Source organism: Thunnus thynnus, chromosome 15 (assembly GCF_963924715.1).
Source record: "Thunnus thynnus chromosome 15, fThuThy2.1, whole genome shotgun sequence".
Lineage (NCBI taxonomy): Eukaryota > Metazoa > Chordata > Actinopteri > Scombriformes > Scombridae > Thunnus > Thunnus thynnus.
The window spans coordinates 1,079,112-1,096,451 of record NC_089531.1 but is presented as its reverse complement, the minus strand read 5'-3'; the positions used below and the strand labels follow the sequence as shown (position 1 = coordinate 1,096,451).

Genomic DNA, 17,340 nt, shown 5'->3' with positions numbered 1-17,340 from the left:
TGGGACGCTTTTTCCATATTTTCCTAAAAGTAGCTGCTGTGTAACTGTTAGTTCTCAGGACATTTCAGGTTATGTAATTTGGTCGTATACAGAAAATGCACTCATCACAGAGTTTTTAAGAAAAAACCTAATATGCTAATATGTAGTTTTACACATAAAACTATACAAGTATTTTCTGTCTGTTTAAGAATTAAGAATCAGTTTTTGCAAATTAACATCTATGAACCAAAATATGAATTTGTACTCATCAATTGCACCACCTCTCTGTAAAATGTCCTAAAAATTAACTGTTAAATATCTGCAAATTATTCAAATTTTTTAATTCCAGGAAATTAATATAAAATGTGTGTAAAATAAAGAAAAACATGTTTCACACTGAAGAAAAAACGACCAGTTTTATGAGAAAGTTTTTGTTTTTTTTATTGAATAACAAACAAAAGACAAAACTAAATAAAATGTATTTTCTGCTTCATTTAACTCTCATAACTGAGAAATCTGATCTTGTTCTTCAACACCATCAGTAACATCATGTCATGTGACAGAAATATTTTCCTTTATCATGGATTAAATCTCACATCATTCTCAGTTTTGAATAAACCAAATGTTCTAAATTTTGGTTTATTCCAAATCTGATTTTTCTTTAAACAAAACAAAACCTTAAATGACGCAAAAATGAACTTTTTGTTTCTAAATGTTCACTTCCTCATGCTGTGCTCTTAAAAAATAAAGTGTGAATATTCTTCTTTGTGTCCCACATGAGGGTTTTCTTACAGTCTGCTCAAACGTCACTGACGGCTTTTAGTTCTGCAGCTGTTCACATATTTTATAAGTTTTAAATCCAGCTGTCAGTGTGGAACTAAACTCTCTCGACAGCTGAATGTCACGCAGCTCAATATACTTTCAATTTCCTGTATTTCATCCCTAATTATAATGATTTATAACTGATGTTTAGACATTATGAATACATGAGATTGTTGTTAATTATTCCTGCAGATTTAAAGGTTTCACACAAATTGAATGAACATTTTAAACAATAATAATTATACATCTTCCTGCAGAATAACAAACCACTGAGTAAACTGTAAAGATTTTAGAGAAACTTCAGTATTTTTCAACCCTGTTTTCCCTTCATTTTGTGTCTAAGTGACTAAATGGTTCATACTGAGTGAGATCTGTGGGATGTAAATCTTTGGGTCCAGTGAAAGTTCTTGTTTCTGCCGCTGACAGGCTCAGATTATTATTCTAAATGTCTGACAACACGATAAACACAGGAACTAGCCGCCTGTAGCAGCAGCATGGCTAACTATTTAGTTTCCTTGAAAGTCAACCTCCAAAATGTAAACGAACCGGCGTATGTGGTGACTCACAGACTGTAATTCCTCACAGTTACATGTTGTAATCACATTTTTCTGAGCGTGTGGAGCTGGATGTTCAGTCCAGCCAGTTGATTCTGTGGAGGTGAAACAGTCTCCAGGACGACAGTGTTGATAAACATTGTAAATCCATTTGTAGCAGCTGGAATTACTCTCATCTGTGGGCATTTATAGATCGTCCTGGTATATATTGATGCCCCTGGGAGGCACCTTTACTTGTTTACAGATTCCTACCAGACCTAGACAAAGCTTTACAGAGCTCTCCCTTCCACATATCCAGATGACTTTGTCTCACTTTCACCCTTGTGATCCTGCAATCTAATATATATATATATATATATATATATATATATATATATAACCATACATGGTACACAATGTACAGATTTTTCTATCATCTTTCCTGATGGTCCTGTTACCTCTCTGCCTCCATTCTTCATTTTTCCTCTTTCAGTCTTTTTATCTCCTCTCTGTTTACTCCGGCTCAAAGTTGTAGATGCAGCGTGAGGGTCCCTGGCACAACTTCACCTACGTCCAAGGTGCAAGGAGAAGAGAAAGAACTCCAGCAACACTTGTAGTATGTATGTATGTAGTATTCGGCTTGTGGCCTTCATCAGGGTCATCATCAAACACATTACAAACAACATTTAAATAAAGTAAGTTGGGTATGAAAAAAGGTAAAAAAAAGTTAAAAATATATATATATATAAAAGACAACCAATCATATACATCCAGACACATATCAGCCAATGGGACATCTGCAAAGATGGATACATGGTCATGTGGTTTCAGGCCAGTCATTGTCCAAGAAGGGACATGTGTGACACCATATTTGGTCCATTAACTAGAAAGGTGCAACTAGAGGTTGGTACTTGGGTTTTTTGTTCATTCAAAACTGTGCCTGTTAGATATGACATACAGGCTTTATAAAGAGCTGTGTGTGTACTCCGACTGGAGTGGACTAGTCCACAGGATGATCCGTCACTGCACTTACAGTCTAACGGTGATGAAACTCAGCTTCAGACCGGCGTGTGCGGATGAATATGTGGGTGTAGCCGTGCTGCTGCTACAGGCGGTTACTTCCTGTGTTTACTTGTGTTGTCAGACACTTATAATAACAGTCTGAGCCTGTCGGCGGCTAAAACAAGAACTTTTAGTGGACCTACTTTAACAGTTACCCTGTTGGATTACATTGCAGCCTGCTGAAACGCTCTCTCTCCACACTGGATCAACTCCAAGAATTTTTGCCTCCATTAGTCTTGAAAAATACCAAAGTCTCCCTTTAAGATGAAGTGTCGTTCTTACAAGTTTGGTAAATAAACGTGATTCATGATGAATCTGGAGATAAAAACTGATGTGAAAATGTTTTTGGGGATTAGCGGTGGAAGAGTGATGAGTGATTCCCATGTGAGACGGTAAATATGTACTTCAACCAAGCAGCAACCTCCGGGGCTGTAAAATGAAGCCAAAAACTGTAGTTCCTTGAACGACCACTTGAGGCTCCAAAAGCGAGTCAATCCCCATAGACCCCCATGTTCAAATGTCCAACTTTACAGCAGAAATAAACATGTTTACAGCCTGGTACAAACAACGGTTTTGGTCTCTGTAGCTAATTTCCTCTTTCATGACAACTTTACGGGGGGTGAATTTTTTTATAACTCACCCGTTTAAGTTTTATTAAGCCGTAAAGTTCTGCATAATGAAGGACATGGCTGCTTTGAGTGACAGGTCCGCCAGCCACTAGGTGGCTTGTTTCAGCCTCTTTGCCTATTTTTGATTGGCTGGGAGTTAGACAGAGTCACGCACTGCCAAGATGGCGACGGCCGGAGCGGCTCACTTTGAGCTTCAAAACTGCTCTTCAGAAACCAACGAGTGACGTCACGGTAACTACGTCCATATTTTATACAGTCTATGACTTCAACTCTTTGGAGTAAAAGGCCAGCTGTGCAAAAGAGCCACAAACAACATCATAGAGGCTGCGGAGAAAGCCTCAAGATGGCTGTGGATCCGGAGGGGGGGGGTCCATGGAGTAGTGGGCCACTTGGACACAAGTCGGGGGCTGATCACCCCTGACTGGGTCGCCCAGGCGAAGGTGTCTGATGATCTAAGACCTGAAACAACCAATGACCTCGAGTTCATCACTGATGAGTCCAAGTAGCACCAAGAGGTGACAAGTATTAAATGATCAACAAGAAACCATTAATGACTTTTTATTGCAAAACACAAACAATCAAATATTGAAATAAACAATAAACAAAAAAGAATCTGTTTGAGATTGTTCTGGAAGCCTCTAATATTCTTATATTATGCTCATATGTGTTCTGATGGAAAACATTTTCTGTTATTTCCTAAATAGTTTCAAATTTTAACCCATTTTTTCATTAATATTCATGAAAACAAAACATTTCTTGTTAATTTCTGTTGTTTCTTTTCTTCAGTAGAAACACGCAAACACAAAAATTTGTATTTTTAAACACAAAGACAGTCATCATGCAGAACACATGATTCAGGGCAGCTATACTTCCTTCCTGGTGGTAAACACTTCCTCATCCTGCGCTGTGAGTGGACAGTTTGAAGACTTTAAAACTTGAAAATATGACCTGCAAAACTCCCAGAAGGTGAAAGAATAAAATACATTTTCATTTACATTCAGTTATTGTCTTTTTTTTGTCTTATTTCTACATTTAAATCCTTTTCTCTGCCTCCTCAGAACAATCTGTAACAGATGAAGCTCAAAGTAAAATACAGAAGTGCCGCATGTTCACAGAGACAAAGTGCTGGCGTGTGATTCACAGATAAAAGCTGATGCGAAAATGTTTTTGGAGATTTTTGAGTCAAAGGTGATGAAAAACACAAATACATTTATAGTTTTATAAAGTTTTATAAAGTGTCTGGATTATCTAGAAATTATTATCTTAGAAACATAATCAGTGTTTCACTGCGAGCGGATGTTTGTTTTATCAGCTGCTTCCCAACATCTTAAATAAAATTCATAATAAACATCTTTCTGTATTCAGGTGGAGGTATGGAAGTTCATTAATGACAAAAAATCTGTGAGTCAGTTTTAAGAGCAAACAGAAAGATGAGTGTAATCGATGTTTTTAGAGTTTAATTAACATTTTGAGCTTCTTTTATCGTCAAAGCTACTCACACATGGGTGTAACTTATTCATTAGTATTTATTCAGATTTTCTCTATTTTGTTGTTGTTTGTGCTTCCAGGTTTGTTCCATCAACTTTTTCTTTTGTCCAAAACACGTTCAGTTTGAAAAACAGACAATCCCAACAGACAGATGTCGGTTTGTCTTGTTGAAACCCAAAAATTGTCATTAAAGGACAAATATTCTGCTCATTTCCAGCCTCTATATTTATATTCTGGGGCTCTACTGGAATAAAAACTCCTTATTGATCTTCTACTAGTCCTTTATGCAGCCCCTCAGTTCAGCCTCTGTCTGAAACAGGCCGTTTTAGCTCCTGTCTCTTTAAGGCCCGCCTCCTGATGAGCCCACTCTGTTCTGATTGGTCAGCTTCAGGAAGCTTCCTCCGGCTCCGGAGGCTATGTAAACAAACTATAGTAGCAGGATTTCACTTCTTTTTCTCCTTCTTTAATACAGAAATCCAGGCTTCATGAATCTTACGTTCAAACATATTTAGAAGGAAATTATTAATCTGAAATTAAACTCTGACATTTATATGGAAAAACACAGAATTTATCCAAAATTAAAATGTAGAATTTAATGAACGTTTTTGTTTTGTCTCTCTGTGAACTTGTTTTGTGGTGATGAGTCTCACTCTGCACAACTTTTAGCTTCATTTAAGTCAGATTTTGTTTTGCTCTCACTCAACAGTTTTGACATTAATAATCTTCCATACACGTGCACATTACCACCATATATAAACACATCTCACCATTTACAGAAGATCTTGGTCCTGCTCTCACCCACATTCAGATAAAGTTTAAAAAAAATGAAAAAATTGTGAAAAATATCCTTTAAAACCGATCGATAAGTTTTTCTATTGATATGAAGAGTCCTGGTGTTTTTATAGATTTATTCTCTCTGTGATTGGCTGAAGTCCATCTGCTACCTCGCTGGAGCGACCGGTGTCGCTCTCTGCAGAGGTCAAAGGTCACACAGGTGACGCTGACCCTTCCCACCTCAGATCAGGTGATTCAGGTTCCTGCGAACAGTCGACTGCAGCTGGAACAGAAACACAACGAGCAAAGTATTGATTAGATATTGAAAACGTCATGATGGAAGCTGCTGTTAGCGCCTGCAGGCTGCAGAGAAACCAGAAAATATCACATTTAAGAAGCTGGAATCAGATCATTTGGACTTTTATTCTTAAAAAATGATTCAAAATGATTATTCAATTATCAAGATAGTTGAGGATTAATTCAATAGTTGGAAACTAGTCGACTTATTGCAGCTCGACGCAAGGCTCTTTGTTTTGTACAAAACTATTTAACAGTTTATTTGAAGATATTATGAAGCTTCAGCAGTTTTTTTTTGTTCTTTTTGTGACTTTCCCTCCACTGAAACTCAGCAGAGAAACACAAAGAGTTAATTTTGTGCTAAACAGGCAGAAACTGCTTCAAACATCATCAGTCAGCTGGTTTATATCTGCAGTTAAACTCCAACTGCTTTCATCACATTTGGGCTGTAGGACTGTTTTAGTTTGTTTGTTGTTTTAATAATATATGTAATATTTAAATGTATTAATAGTTCTATTTTATTAGATTTTTGCAACATTCAGACAGATTTTGAAAGTTTAGCTTTATTATTATTATTATTATTTTAGGATATTTTGTTTATTTGACTGGTATTTAGTGAAGTTTAACACTGTTCAGGTTATACAGGTGTGTCGGCAGGTAAAGGACCAGCATGCACCTGGGAGGGTTTACAGTTTACTGTGAGATCAGATGATTTATTTCTTCTTTTGTTTGTTTGAAAAAAAAGTCAAAGATTTGTTTTAGCTGCGTATGTTACCCATGATGCATCAGTGGCTCTCTGGTGTTAAGTTTGATTATTGACAAACAGCTGCTACATTAATCCTGACAGGATCTGGAAATGTATGGATGTGTGAGAGGAGACGAAACCCAGAAACACACAAAGCAGCATCAGATCAGTGAGGCTGCAGCTCCTCCTGCTGGACAGACAACAAACTGCAGCTACACAACAGCAATAAATAAATAAATAAATAAATGGCTGCATTTACACAGAGCTTTTATGCAAAGTTCTTTACAGTGTTGTCTTTCAGTGTGCTGCCCAAAGACACTTCAACATGTGGACAGGAAGAACCACAGACACTGTGATTAATGGATCTGCTTCAGCTCCTGAGCCACAGATGCAAATAAAAATGTTCTGAGCCGTTCTAATCTAAATATACACGACAACATGTCCATCATGTGATTCCTGCAACTTTCCACCATCAGGATAAACTTTAAAGGACCAGTTTGTAGGATTTAGTGGCATCTAGTGGCGACTTTCCCAGAGTCTGAAACTAATAAATGTCTTCAGACTGTTTTATGTATTTGATGTAGTCTGAAGTCTGTCAAACAGCAATGTCAGGCTATCTTGGCTCAGTTGTTAAGTTAACTGGGGGGCGGGGGACCTTTTTCCAAGCTTTGTCTGAGGGGAGGCCCTGGTGTAGGAGAACCTACGGTGGCCTCGAAACTTGCGGAAACCACAAAAGAGTCGGCGTTTGGTTTGTCCGTTCTGGGCTACTGTAGAAACGTGGCGGCTCAGTGGAAGAGGAGCTGCTCCCGCCGTAGATATAAAGACTCATTCTATTAAACACTAATTAAAACATACTTATGAATATTATATTCAGTTTCTTCCAAGTCCGTTTCGCTAGATGCCGCTAAACTCTACACACTGGTCCTTTAAATATTTACCAGTAATCCATCTAGATACAGCTGTAAGTTCCTTACAGATTTTCCTGCTTTGAATGTGTTCATGTCTTTCCATCACCTGACGCCCCGGCTGCTTCTCTTTCCTCCTTAAACTTTTTTCTTTCAATCTTGAATCAGTTGCATCTTCTTTACTCTCTCCTTGTTTTTCTGTCAACACCGTTACATCCTGCAATTTCTCCCTCATCTTCAGCGTGGAGGGTTTGTTTGTTTTAAACACCTGCGTAGCAGGAGCGGGTGGCGGTTTGTTGGTTGCTCCTTGTTAACAGTAAGAGCCTCGGTGTCTCATCGAGGATACGGTGTTCAAACGGAAAACAAAACGAGCGCTCCTAGAAGCTACAACCGAAACTGTGGTAGGAAGTCAGTCTGAGCTAACAGCTGTAAAGTGATGGAAGTTTGTGTAAACGGTATTTCAGAATTTGAGAGCAGCCCTGTGTATAACTGTAAAATAAAAAAGGGAAATACGGGAGATTTACTGGATATTATGAAACGGGAACGCAGCGAGAGAGGGGGTGAAAATACGTCAAGTCTGTTCTGCTAGATGCCACTAAAGTCTACACACTGGTCCTTTAAGTGTGTGTGTGTGTGTGTGTGTGTGTGTGTGTGTGTGTGTGTGTGTGTGTGTGTGTGTGTGAGACTGACCTGCTGAGTGTGTGTGTGTGTGTGTGTGTGTGTGTGTGTGTGTGTGTGTGTGAGACTGACCTGCTGAGTGTGTGTGTGTGTGTGTGTGTGTGTGTGTGAGTGTGTGTGTGAGTGTGTGTGTGTGTGTGAGACTGACCTGCTGAGTGTGTGTGTGTGTGCGCTCTCATAGTGTGTGTTGTAGCTGCTGGACGTTCAGGCTGATCAGGATCATCAGAGTCCAGACGAGCGTCCTGAAGTCCTGCAGACAGAAAAGAAAACAACAAGCAGGTTTACTGACGTTCAACACATGAAACAGTCACAAAGTAATTAAGTACTCGAGTACTGTACTGTAATTGTACTAAAGTACAAGTTTGTACTTCTCACATCTCAGCACTTTCTTCTTCTTCTTGCTGTTTTCATTGATTCATACTTATTGTCTGAATTGCAGCACTTTTAATGTCTTGTTAAGTTTCCAGGCTTTTGTGTTTTTATGCTGCAAAAAGAATTTTCTGTGAGCTGAGTGCAAAGTTTTTATACTTGTTCACTGGAGTATCTGCTGGAGGCCGACGGCCGCCTGCCTAGAGTCCGGTTCTGCTTGATGTTTCTTCCCATTAAAGGGGAGTTATGACTTGCTGCTCATAGAGGGAACGTTGGGTTAATTAAAGAGTTCGGTCCAGACTAACTTCTGCAGTGATTTGGTGCTTTATAAGTAAACTGACTTGACTTGAGTTTACTTTCATTTCATAGCTTATCTCTTATCATCGTGATGAGAGATAAGCTAAAAAATTTCCAGAGCTGTAAAATCCCATCTGTGAGTAATATAAATCTCTGTGTGGTCTCCTGGTGTTTGATAAGTTGTGAAATTCACTGATTCACATTCTCAAACTGGACTTTCTGCATCTGTGTCACCAGTAAGAGTGTACAGTTTCTGTTTGATTCATTTAGTGAAACCTCTCTAACAGCGTCCTCTCACTCTCTCATTATTCTCTCTGTATTTACTTGATGTTTAATCTCATCCTTCGTGTTCTTAGCTTTCTGGGTTCACTTCTTATTGAGATTGTGTTTGAATAGTTCATGGTTGAAAGACTTTGACATAAAATGTGTGCATGTCTCTAACAGCAACTCTGTGTTTGTTGATACTGGCAGAGATCAGCTTCACATTAATATAAAACAGATGGAAACATACACACACACACACACACACACACACATGGGGCTCTGCAATGTGTTGAATCAGCCGTTTTATAAATAATCGCCAGGATCAGAATCCATCTTTTGATCGGTGTCGGAGGATCATCTCGTCTGTTTCTGATTTTATCTTGGCTGCAGTTTAAAGGTTAAAGGTTTAGATCTGTGTTGGACCTGCAGTCAGCATCTAACATTTAAAAAACAATCACAAATTCTTCATTAAACATTGATCCAATGAACAGGATTTTTCAAGTTTCCAATTTTCTGTTTATTTTTTACATGGAGAAATTAAACTGCTAAGTGTTACACAGTCCTAAATGGATTATAATGAATTATTTATTATTTACATTATGTATTTTTATTATTATTATTTAATGATTTGTAATTAGTACTCCAGTAACTATCACAGATGCAGAATTTAGCTGTTGATTAAGTCAAGAAAGGATGTTTAAAGAGGGAAAGGAGGCTGTAGGGGAGACCAGGGACAGTTGAAACACTTTTTTGCAATTTTCCCGATAAATCAAAAACCATTCACACTGGAACTGTCCATTTGCTATATTATAAACTTCAATTTGTCAACTACTGAAACAAGGAATTTAAGTAGTTTTATGAAATATGCACAGGTTGCAAAATTGATTTAAATACAGTCACTTCACTGATACAACCGTCCCAGTGTACAGGGACGTTTAATGGGTAGAACACACGTCCTCAAAAAGGTTGAAACATGAAATCAAAATGGATTAGTTTGAAGACAACATTCAGTACTGGGTCACATGCAAATGCTGTATGATTTGGCCACTTTCCTGACTGATTTAACCTGTTTTATGCCTGAGACCTCTACAGCAAAGGAAGTGGAACTGCCCTGGCTGACACATGTTTCCACTGACTGTTAGCATGCAACTGATTATCATTAACTTAGCATGTAATTTTATGACATTTTACATTTAATTCGCTATCTATCTATCTATCCATCCATCCATCCAGTTTATGTAGGCCTTATATAAATGAAACATGGTTTAGGATGTACAGTTTGTAACAAGGCGTTACAACCGTCCCAGTATCACCAGCCATGCTTTCACCTCATGTGAATTAGCTTGACTGCTAGTTTGACGTGTGTTAGCCATTTCTATTTTTAGCTTACAAAACAGTGATTCTAATAATACTTGTTTGGATTACTTTGACATTTGATCTCAGGACAGTTTCCAAAAAAATACATCTGGTAGAAAAGTTAAATTTTTACCTCAAAAAAAAAACAAAACACTTTTGCTGGTAACTTTCTTTGGGAGTTTCACATGTGGCTCCTTTTTTGTAAGCAAGAAGACAATCTAACTGAGCATGTGCAGAGTGAGTGTAATCACTGTAGCTTGTTTCTGATTGGAGGAACTCAAGGTGTTACAACTGTCCAACGTTACAACTGTCCCTGGTCTCCCCTATATGTACCAACTTAAGCTTTATTTAACTTGAACCTGGTTTAACCGAAGTTTAACTTGAACCTGGTTTAATGAGGTTTAACTTGAACCTGGTTTAATTGAGGTTTAACTTGAACCTGGTTTAACTGAGGTTTAACTTGAACCTGGTTTAACTGAGGTTTAACTTGAACCTGGTTTAACTGAGGTTTAACTTGAACCTGGTTTAACTGAAGTTTAACTTGAACCTGGTTTAATGAGGTTTAACTTGAACCTGGTTTAACTTTATTTAACTTGAACCTGGTTTAACTGAAGTTTAACTTGAACCTGGTTTAACTGAGGTTTAACTTGAACCTGGTTTAACTGAAGTTTATCTTGAACCTGGTTTAACTGAAGTTTATCTTGAACCAAGTCAAACTGAGGTTTATGTCACATGTAATCTTGTATATTTACATTTAAAATGTAACAATGTGACAGATCTTCAGTAAATGTGTTGTTCTTACCAGATGAACTGGAAGTGATGCAGCGCTATGAACATTGACTCTCTCTGTGGCTCCTCGGGTGGTTGCTGTGGTAACAGTCACTTCCTCTCCCTCCACGTCCTTTGGATTCTCTGTGCTGGTGAATTCTTCGTCGCCTTTCAGGAGCTTCTCCAGGTCATCAGTGCTGTTACCTAAAAAACAGCATGAAGAAAACATCAATAAATTAATTTTCAGGTTTCATTTCCATTTTCTTAAAATTTACAAAGTGAGGGTAACATCTAAAACATGACGCTGACACTACTGTTGTTAATGGGATCATGTTAGAAGAAGCAGCAGTGCAAAGTGCAACGAGTGGTACAACTTAAATTATTTCACCCCAACTACTTGTTCTGTTTCTCAAAACTGCCAGTTCTAACAGGAAGTAAGAATCTTCTTAATTTTTCTCAGGTTATAATCAGTAGTTATAAATAACCATATATCTATGGTTTTAAAGAATGTGACATGATAATGTTACGTTTGTTGTTTGTTTTGGCCCTAAATGTTTTGTTCAATTATTATGACACAAATTTAATCCCATATAGATGCAACTCCATTATTTTTGCATGAATTTGGAGTTGAATGCAAACATATCAGCACATTCTGTTGCATAATATCTACTAATGCTGTGTTTGAGTGTGTTGTTTTTTACATTGGTGATATGAATGAAACAGGAAGATGAAGTTAAGAGTATTTTCTTGTTGGTGTTTTTGTTGTGTGTTTAGCAGGTACAGCATGTTAATAGACAACTGTGTGTTGATTGTGCTAATAATGCCAACAACTTACTGAAGAAGCTGTATTCGAAGGTGGCGTTTTCGTAGTCGTAGTCTGGGGCCGTCGTGTAGTCCTCATAATACTGAGCCTCAGACACTGAAACACAACACAGACGTCCGTTAGAGAGGACGCTACAAACTCTCTCATCCTTCTGTCCTTGTCATGCTAAGCTAGCAGTTTCCCCCTGCCTCCAGTCTTTGTGCTAAGCTAGGTTAAACATGTCCTGCGCAGGGGAGTGTTCTTATAATAAACCTCTTGGCTGCTTGTTAGCATGCTAATATGTCAGCTACAAAACATTAGCTGTAAATATTTGATGTGTTGATCAAAGAATTACTTAAAACAACCTTGAACAGTCAGAACAGAATTCGTACTGGATGCTGCAGTTAACATTCAGGTGATTGCTAATGTTAGCATCACATTCACTCTGAATGATGATGGCTAGCATGATTGGTGTGATGAAAATGATTGTTCCCCTTGTTTCACCTTTTGTGGACCATAGGATAGCTAATAAGCTAAAATGTAAGCTCAATAATGTAAGTCTGCTAGCATATCCTAATATTGCGAGCTAATAGCAGCCTTGTTAATGACATAGCTATCATAAATGGCAGTCACATAAGGATCTCCGTGTTTTATTTTCTCTAAAACCTATTCTGCAGCAGATTTTCTCATGTTTGAACCAGAGCCAGGCTAACAGTTCCCCCTGTTTCCAGTCACGTCCCAGATCTATGTCTGTTCACTAAAGATGAAACTGATAACTGATTTGAAACATCTGGAGAAAACAGAGAACAAGAGTATTTACTAAAATGTTCCATTAGAGGTGTTTTCTCACATTGCTGTATTCATATTTTTAGTTTCCATTGCTGCAGGTTGAAAGCAGCTTTTCATCTCCACCATCTGCCTTCAATAGACACTGTGGAGTGTTGGTGGGTGTCTGGGTGTGTTCAGAGCAGATTCTCTGCATGTTTTCACATCATTGTTGAACAGAGTTCAGGTGACATTGTTAACTCTCCGCTCTCGTACAGTAGACAAACCGCCAAACTAAACTAAACTGAAAACATACACCAACATGCACAAGACCGAAAACTATTCTGTTTTATAAAAAGCGACACAACTTTGATTGCACACTTTCAGAAAAATAATCAGTAATATTCTGGCTGTAATTAGGAAGAATTTAGGTTCAAACACATACATATTCCTACAAATGTGATTAACAATCACTGACCTCAACCTGAACCCAACTCTTATCTTAACCCCAAAACTACATCTGAACTTTTAAACCACCGTTTGAAGAGCTGAGAGACAAAAGATCCTCACTTTGCAGTACTGCAAAAATACTGCACTTAATTCTTTCATGCAGGACTTTTACTTGTAATGGAGTATTTGGTACTTTTACTGAAGTAAAGGATCTGAGTAGTTCTTCCACCACTTTGTAAAACTTACTTTACAAAAATCTCCTCATGTTATAAAAAAAGTTATTTCATTGTAAATGTTCCCACTTTCTAAATGTTTCCAAAACTTTTAGAAACAACTCATATCAACTCATCACAAGTTCCGTTCAGAGGCTTTCAGCCACATCTCATGGTCTTCTCATGGTGATAACGACTAATCCATCTCCATGACAAGTGAACTGCTGAAGAAGACCAGGAGACGTGACTGAGTGCTGTGGAAACACAAAGTGAACCATATGACAATTTAAATAAAACTTTATTGAGCCCTGGGGGGAAATTATTTTTTTTTGTTAAACCTTTGGGACTTCAGGAAAAATATTGATGTATGATTCATCGCCGGGACGTGGCGGTTTAGTTCAGCCAATTAGGGGCATGAAATGAGTCACATGTGACATCATCAACTTCCTCAGGTGATTTCAGAGTTTGGACGACCAAAAGAGGTTAAAATATGGTTTGGTCTGTTTTTATTCTGTCATAAAAACAACCTTCACATAACACACACAGAACAAATGGAAACATACAAAGCTTTGTGCATAAAGTTGAAGCATTAAAACAGGATAAAAACACAAACAGCTGAGTTTAACTGAGAGCAGGGGTGACAAGCATTAGCTCTTACATCACAGAGTCTGTCAAACATCATCGATTTACGACTTCATCAAAACATCGCTGAGTTTCATGAAGTCATAGAAACAGAGACGTTCAAAACTTAAGTGCTGTTTGCTACTAAATTACATGAAAGAAACAGATTCAAGGAGATTTAACAGAAAACATGAAGAGTCTTCGGTGCTGTGGGATCCAAAGTGAAGAGAGAAGTGCAAATATGACAAAATACGATGAAATATCGACATAATATTGAATGACGTATTCATGTAAATGTTATCAGTGTTGACAGAAGCTACTTTAAACATCAAATATATTTCTGTCTGATGGGAAACTCTGTGATCCGTGAAGATCCACTTCCTCCTCCCTCATCATCCGTCATCTGTGTGTGTGTGTGTGTGTCTCTGGGAAAATGTCAGTGTGTATTTCACATCATGGGTCTGTTATAGACTGCGATCCCCTGAGTTTATCTGCCAGACTGTTGCAGGAGTTATAGTTGTTTACTGATACATTAATCAACACTTATATCTGCTGACATCAGTCGTCCTCAGAGGACGAATAGAAAACACATTTGTTTGAGTTCTGCTGTGCACTTGTGTTGCCTCGACTGTCTTGCATATAAGCGACTTACTGTTAACATTATTAACAGTTAAGGTTTGGTTAGTTTCAGGAGAAGATCACGGTTTGGATTCAAATAAGCACTTTATTAAAGGATCATTCTGCTGATTTTCTATATTTGTCTTCATGTTTGGATCCAAACCAACAATGAACTGATCGTCCCCTGACCTAAACCACCTGGTTATTATTGTAACCATGACAATCCAACAACCAACAACCAACAATGAACTGCTCTTCTTACAAGTATTTTTTGTGTATCAAAGCTGATATATCGACGGCCGAAGAGCAAAACCTCTGATCTGAAAAATGCACTTTTTTGAGAAAACTAAGAAAAACTTGTTTTCTTGCAGAATGCTATTTGTTAAGGACACCCAACACATAAAACACTGTTTTTGGACTATATTATTATATTATGTGTTATAGATATTAATGCCTCACAAAGTGCAGATAGGAGCTTTTGCACTTGGTGCAAGTTGGAAGAGGTTCCACAAAACGATGTTCTAAACTGAGTTAATAATTAAAATTAAATGAAAAACAAAATTAAGTTTGTTCTCAGGTGAAAAGATGTAGTAAATGTAATAGTTACTACATTGTAGTATACGAGGGTCAGAATTCCTTAAATTCAGTGTATTCGCTTCCTCGTCCTCTAGAGATGAATGTTCAGGGATTCGTGCTGCAGCCTCTCTACACATCCAGGGACTCTGCGTTGTGTTTTTGTTTTGTTGTGAGACTTTTCTGTCACAACGAAGGGCGGGATTATCTTGATTATCTTGATTATCTTGATTATCTTGCAGACAGACTGAATATGAGCAAAACCTTCCTTGTTCTCATCATCCAAAGTGAAATCTGCCAATCAGAAAATTCTGCAGATAGGAGGTTTTGCGCTTTAGCCATCGATATCTTATTCCTCCACTGTTGTTCCAGAAACTATTAAAAACATGTCAGTGAGTCACACTGCTGCACTGGGTGACATGCTCCTTCATCATGAAGACTTTGGTTGCGTTAGTTTGTTTAGAAACGTCTCCAAAGACTAATAACAGCATCATGTTTTCAGTCTCCAGAGAGTAGTTCTGTGTAAGGCAGACGCTACTGAGCATGTGCAGGAACATAGTTCTGTTTACAGCTTTACTAGCTTGTTGTGCTACATACCTCTTCACTGTGTACTCAAGTTCTTTGAGAAATGTATAATGTAGTACAAAGTCTTTGTACTCAGTGGCGTCTGCCTTACACAGAACTACTGTCCAGAGACTGAAAACATGATCACTGTTACTGGGCAACAACGGAGGTCTACGACACAGAGGAATATGATGTATCAGGCTTTGGATACACACACAATACTTCTAAGAAGAGCAGTTCATTGTTGGTTTGTTGGTTGTTGGATTACCATGGTTACAATGATAACCAGGTGGTTCTGGTCAGGGGACGATCATTGTTGTAAACAGGAAGTGAGCAGTGATCTCTGGTGTATGGTCTGGTCTTTACTATGACCACTAGAGGGCGCCGTCACTGAGACTTAAACACATGATGTTTTGGGGTGTTTGCGTTTTCTTGGGAAAAAGTCTCGTCCTCAGGTCTGTTTCAGATCAGGATTCCTATGATACATCCTGCAACTGTTTCCTGCTGCTGCTTCTTCTTCTTATCTGTTTCCTGTTCCCTCCTGACTTTATGGGTACTTACTGACCTCTTGCTGACCTACACACATTCGTTTGTGCTTCTATACTTGACCCTCGCTGACCTAATGTATTCCCCTGACCCTAAACCTGATTCTGACCTTAAAACCAACTTTGAACGCTCAAACTGCTCTTTGAAAGTGAGTCAGGAGGCGTCGACCAACCAACATGTCCTCACTACGAAGGTCTAAACCCAACTGCTCCTCACCAGCAGAGGAAGAAGTATTCAGATCTTTTACTGCAGTAAAACTACCAATATATCAATGTAAAAATACCCCATTACAAGTCCTGCATGAAAAATCCTCCTACAGTAAAAGTACATAAGTATTATGAGCTTGATGTAGTTAAAGTATTGCAGTAAAAGTACATAAGTATTATGAGCTTGATGTAGTTAAAGTATTGCAGTAAAAGTACATAAGTATTATGAGCTTGATGTAGTTAAAGTATTGCAGTAAAAGTACATAAGTATTATGAGCTTGATGTAGTTAAAGTATTGCAGTAAAAGTACATAAGTATTATGAGCTTGATGTAGTTAAAGTATTGCAGTAAAAGTAGTGGTTTGGTCCCTCTGACTGATATATTATTATATATGACATCATTAGATTATTAATAGTGAAGCATCAGTGTTAGAGCAGCATGTTACTGTTGTAGCTGCTGGAGGTGGAGCTAGTTTACACTACTTTATATACAGTTAGCTAGTTTAGTCCAGTGGTTCCCAACCTAGGGGTCGGGCCCCTCCAAAGGGTCAGCAGATAAATCTGAGGGGTGGTGAGATGATTAATGGGAGAGGAAAGAAGAAAAAACAAAGTTCTGATACACAAATCTGTTTTCAGTTTTTGGACTTTTTCTCTAATCTTTGATTTTTGCTGAAATATTGGATCATTTGAACATTTATTGAAATGAAAGCATGTGAGAAGTTTAGAGGGAAAAATCACTATTTGGTGGAGCTGTTAACAACTCATAGACATGTGAAATGTGACCCCGACTACACACTGCTTTTTGTAAGACGTCAAAAGACAAAAAGGTTGGAAACCACTGGTTTCATCTTTAACAATGTGTTGTATTTTAAAAGCTTGTTATATTATCCATTGTGTCAAATCTTCATCTGAAAAGTAACTAAAGCTGTCAAATAAATGTAGTGGAGTAGAAAGTACAATATTTCCCTCTGAAATGTAGAAAGTAGCATCACATGGAAATACTCAAGTAAAGTACAAG

General features: G+C 37.9%; 1 protein-coding gene across 3 annotated transcripts in view; it reads right to left on the bottom strand.

Annotated features, from left to right (window-relative positions):
- Window positions 1-3,567: 3,567 nt before the first annotated feature.
- The window catches only part of si:ch211-191i18.2 (uncharacterized protein LOC564095 homolog), a 16,480-nt gene continuing 2,707 nt past the window's right edge, over window positions 3,568-17,340 (bottom strand). The window contains exons 2-6 of one of the 3 annotated variants that reach the window (XM_067612986.1): window positions 11,802-11,885; window positions 11,001-11,170; window positions 8,083-8,162; window positions 7,985-8,012; window positions 3,568-5,570 (exon numbers count right to left, since the gene is read on the bottom strand). In XM_067612986.1, the coding sequence (XP_067469087.1) occupies window positions 8,088-8,162; window positions 11,001-11,170; window positions 11,802-11,885 (329 nt within the window). In that variant the 3' untranslated portion in view covers window positions 3,568-5,570; window positions 7,985-8,012; window positions 8,083-8,087. Of the gene's footprint in view, window positions 5,571-7,984; window positions 8,013-8,056; window positions 8,163-11,000; window positions 11,171-11,801; window positions 11,886-17,340 lie in introns of all 3 variants that reach the window. The other 2 variants (XM_067612984.1, XM_067612985.1) reach the window with 2 other exon arrangements.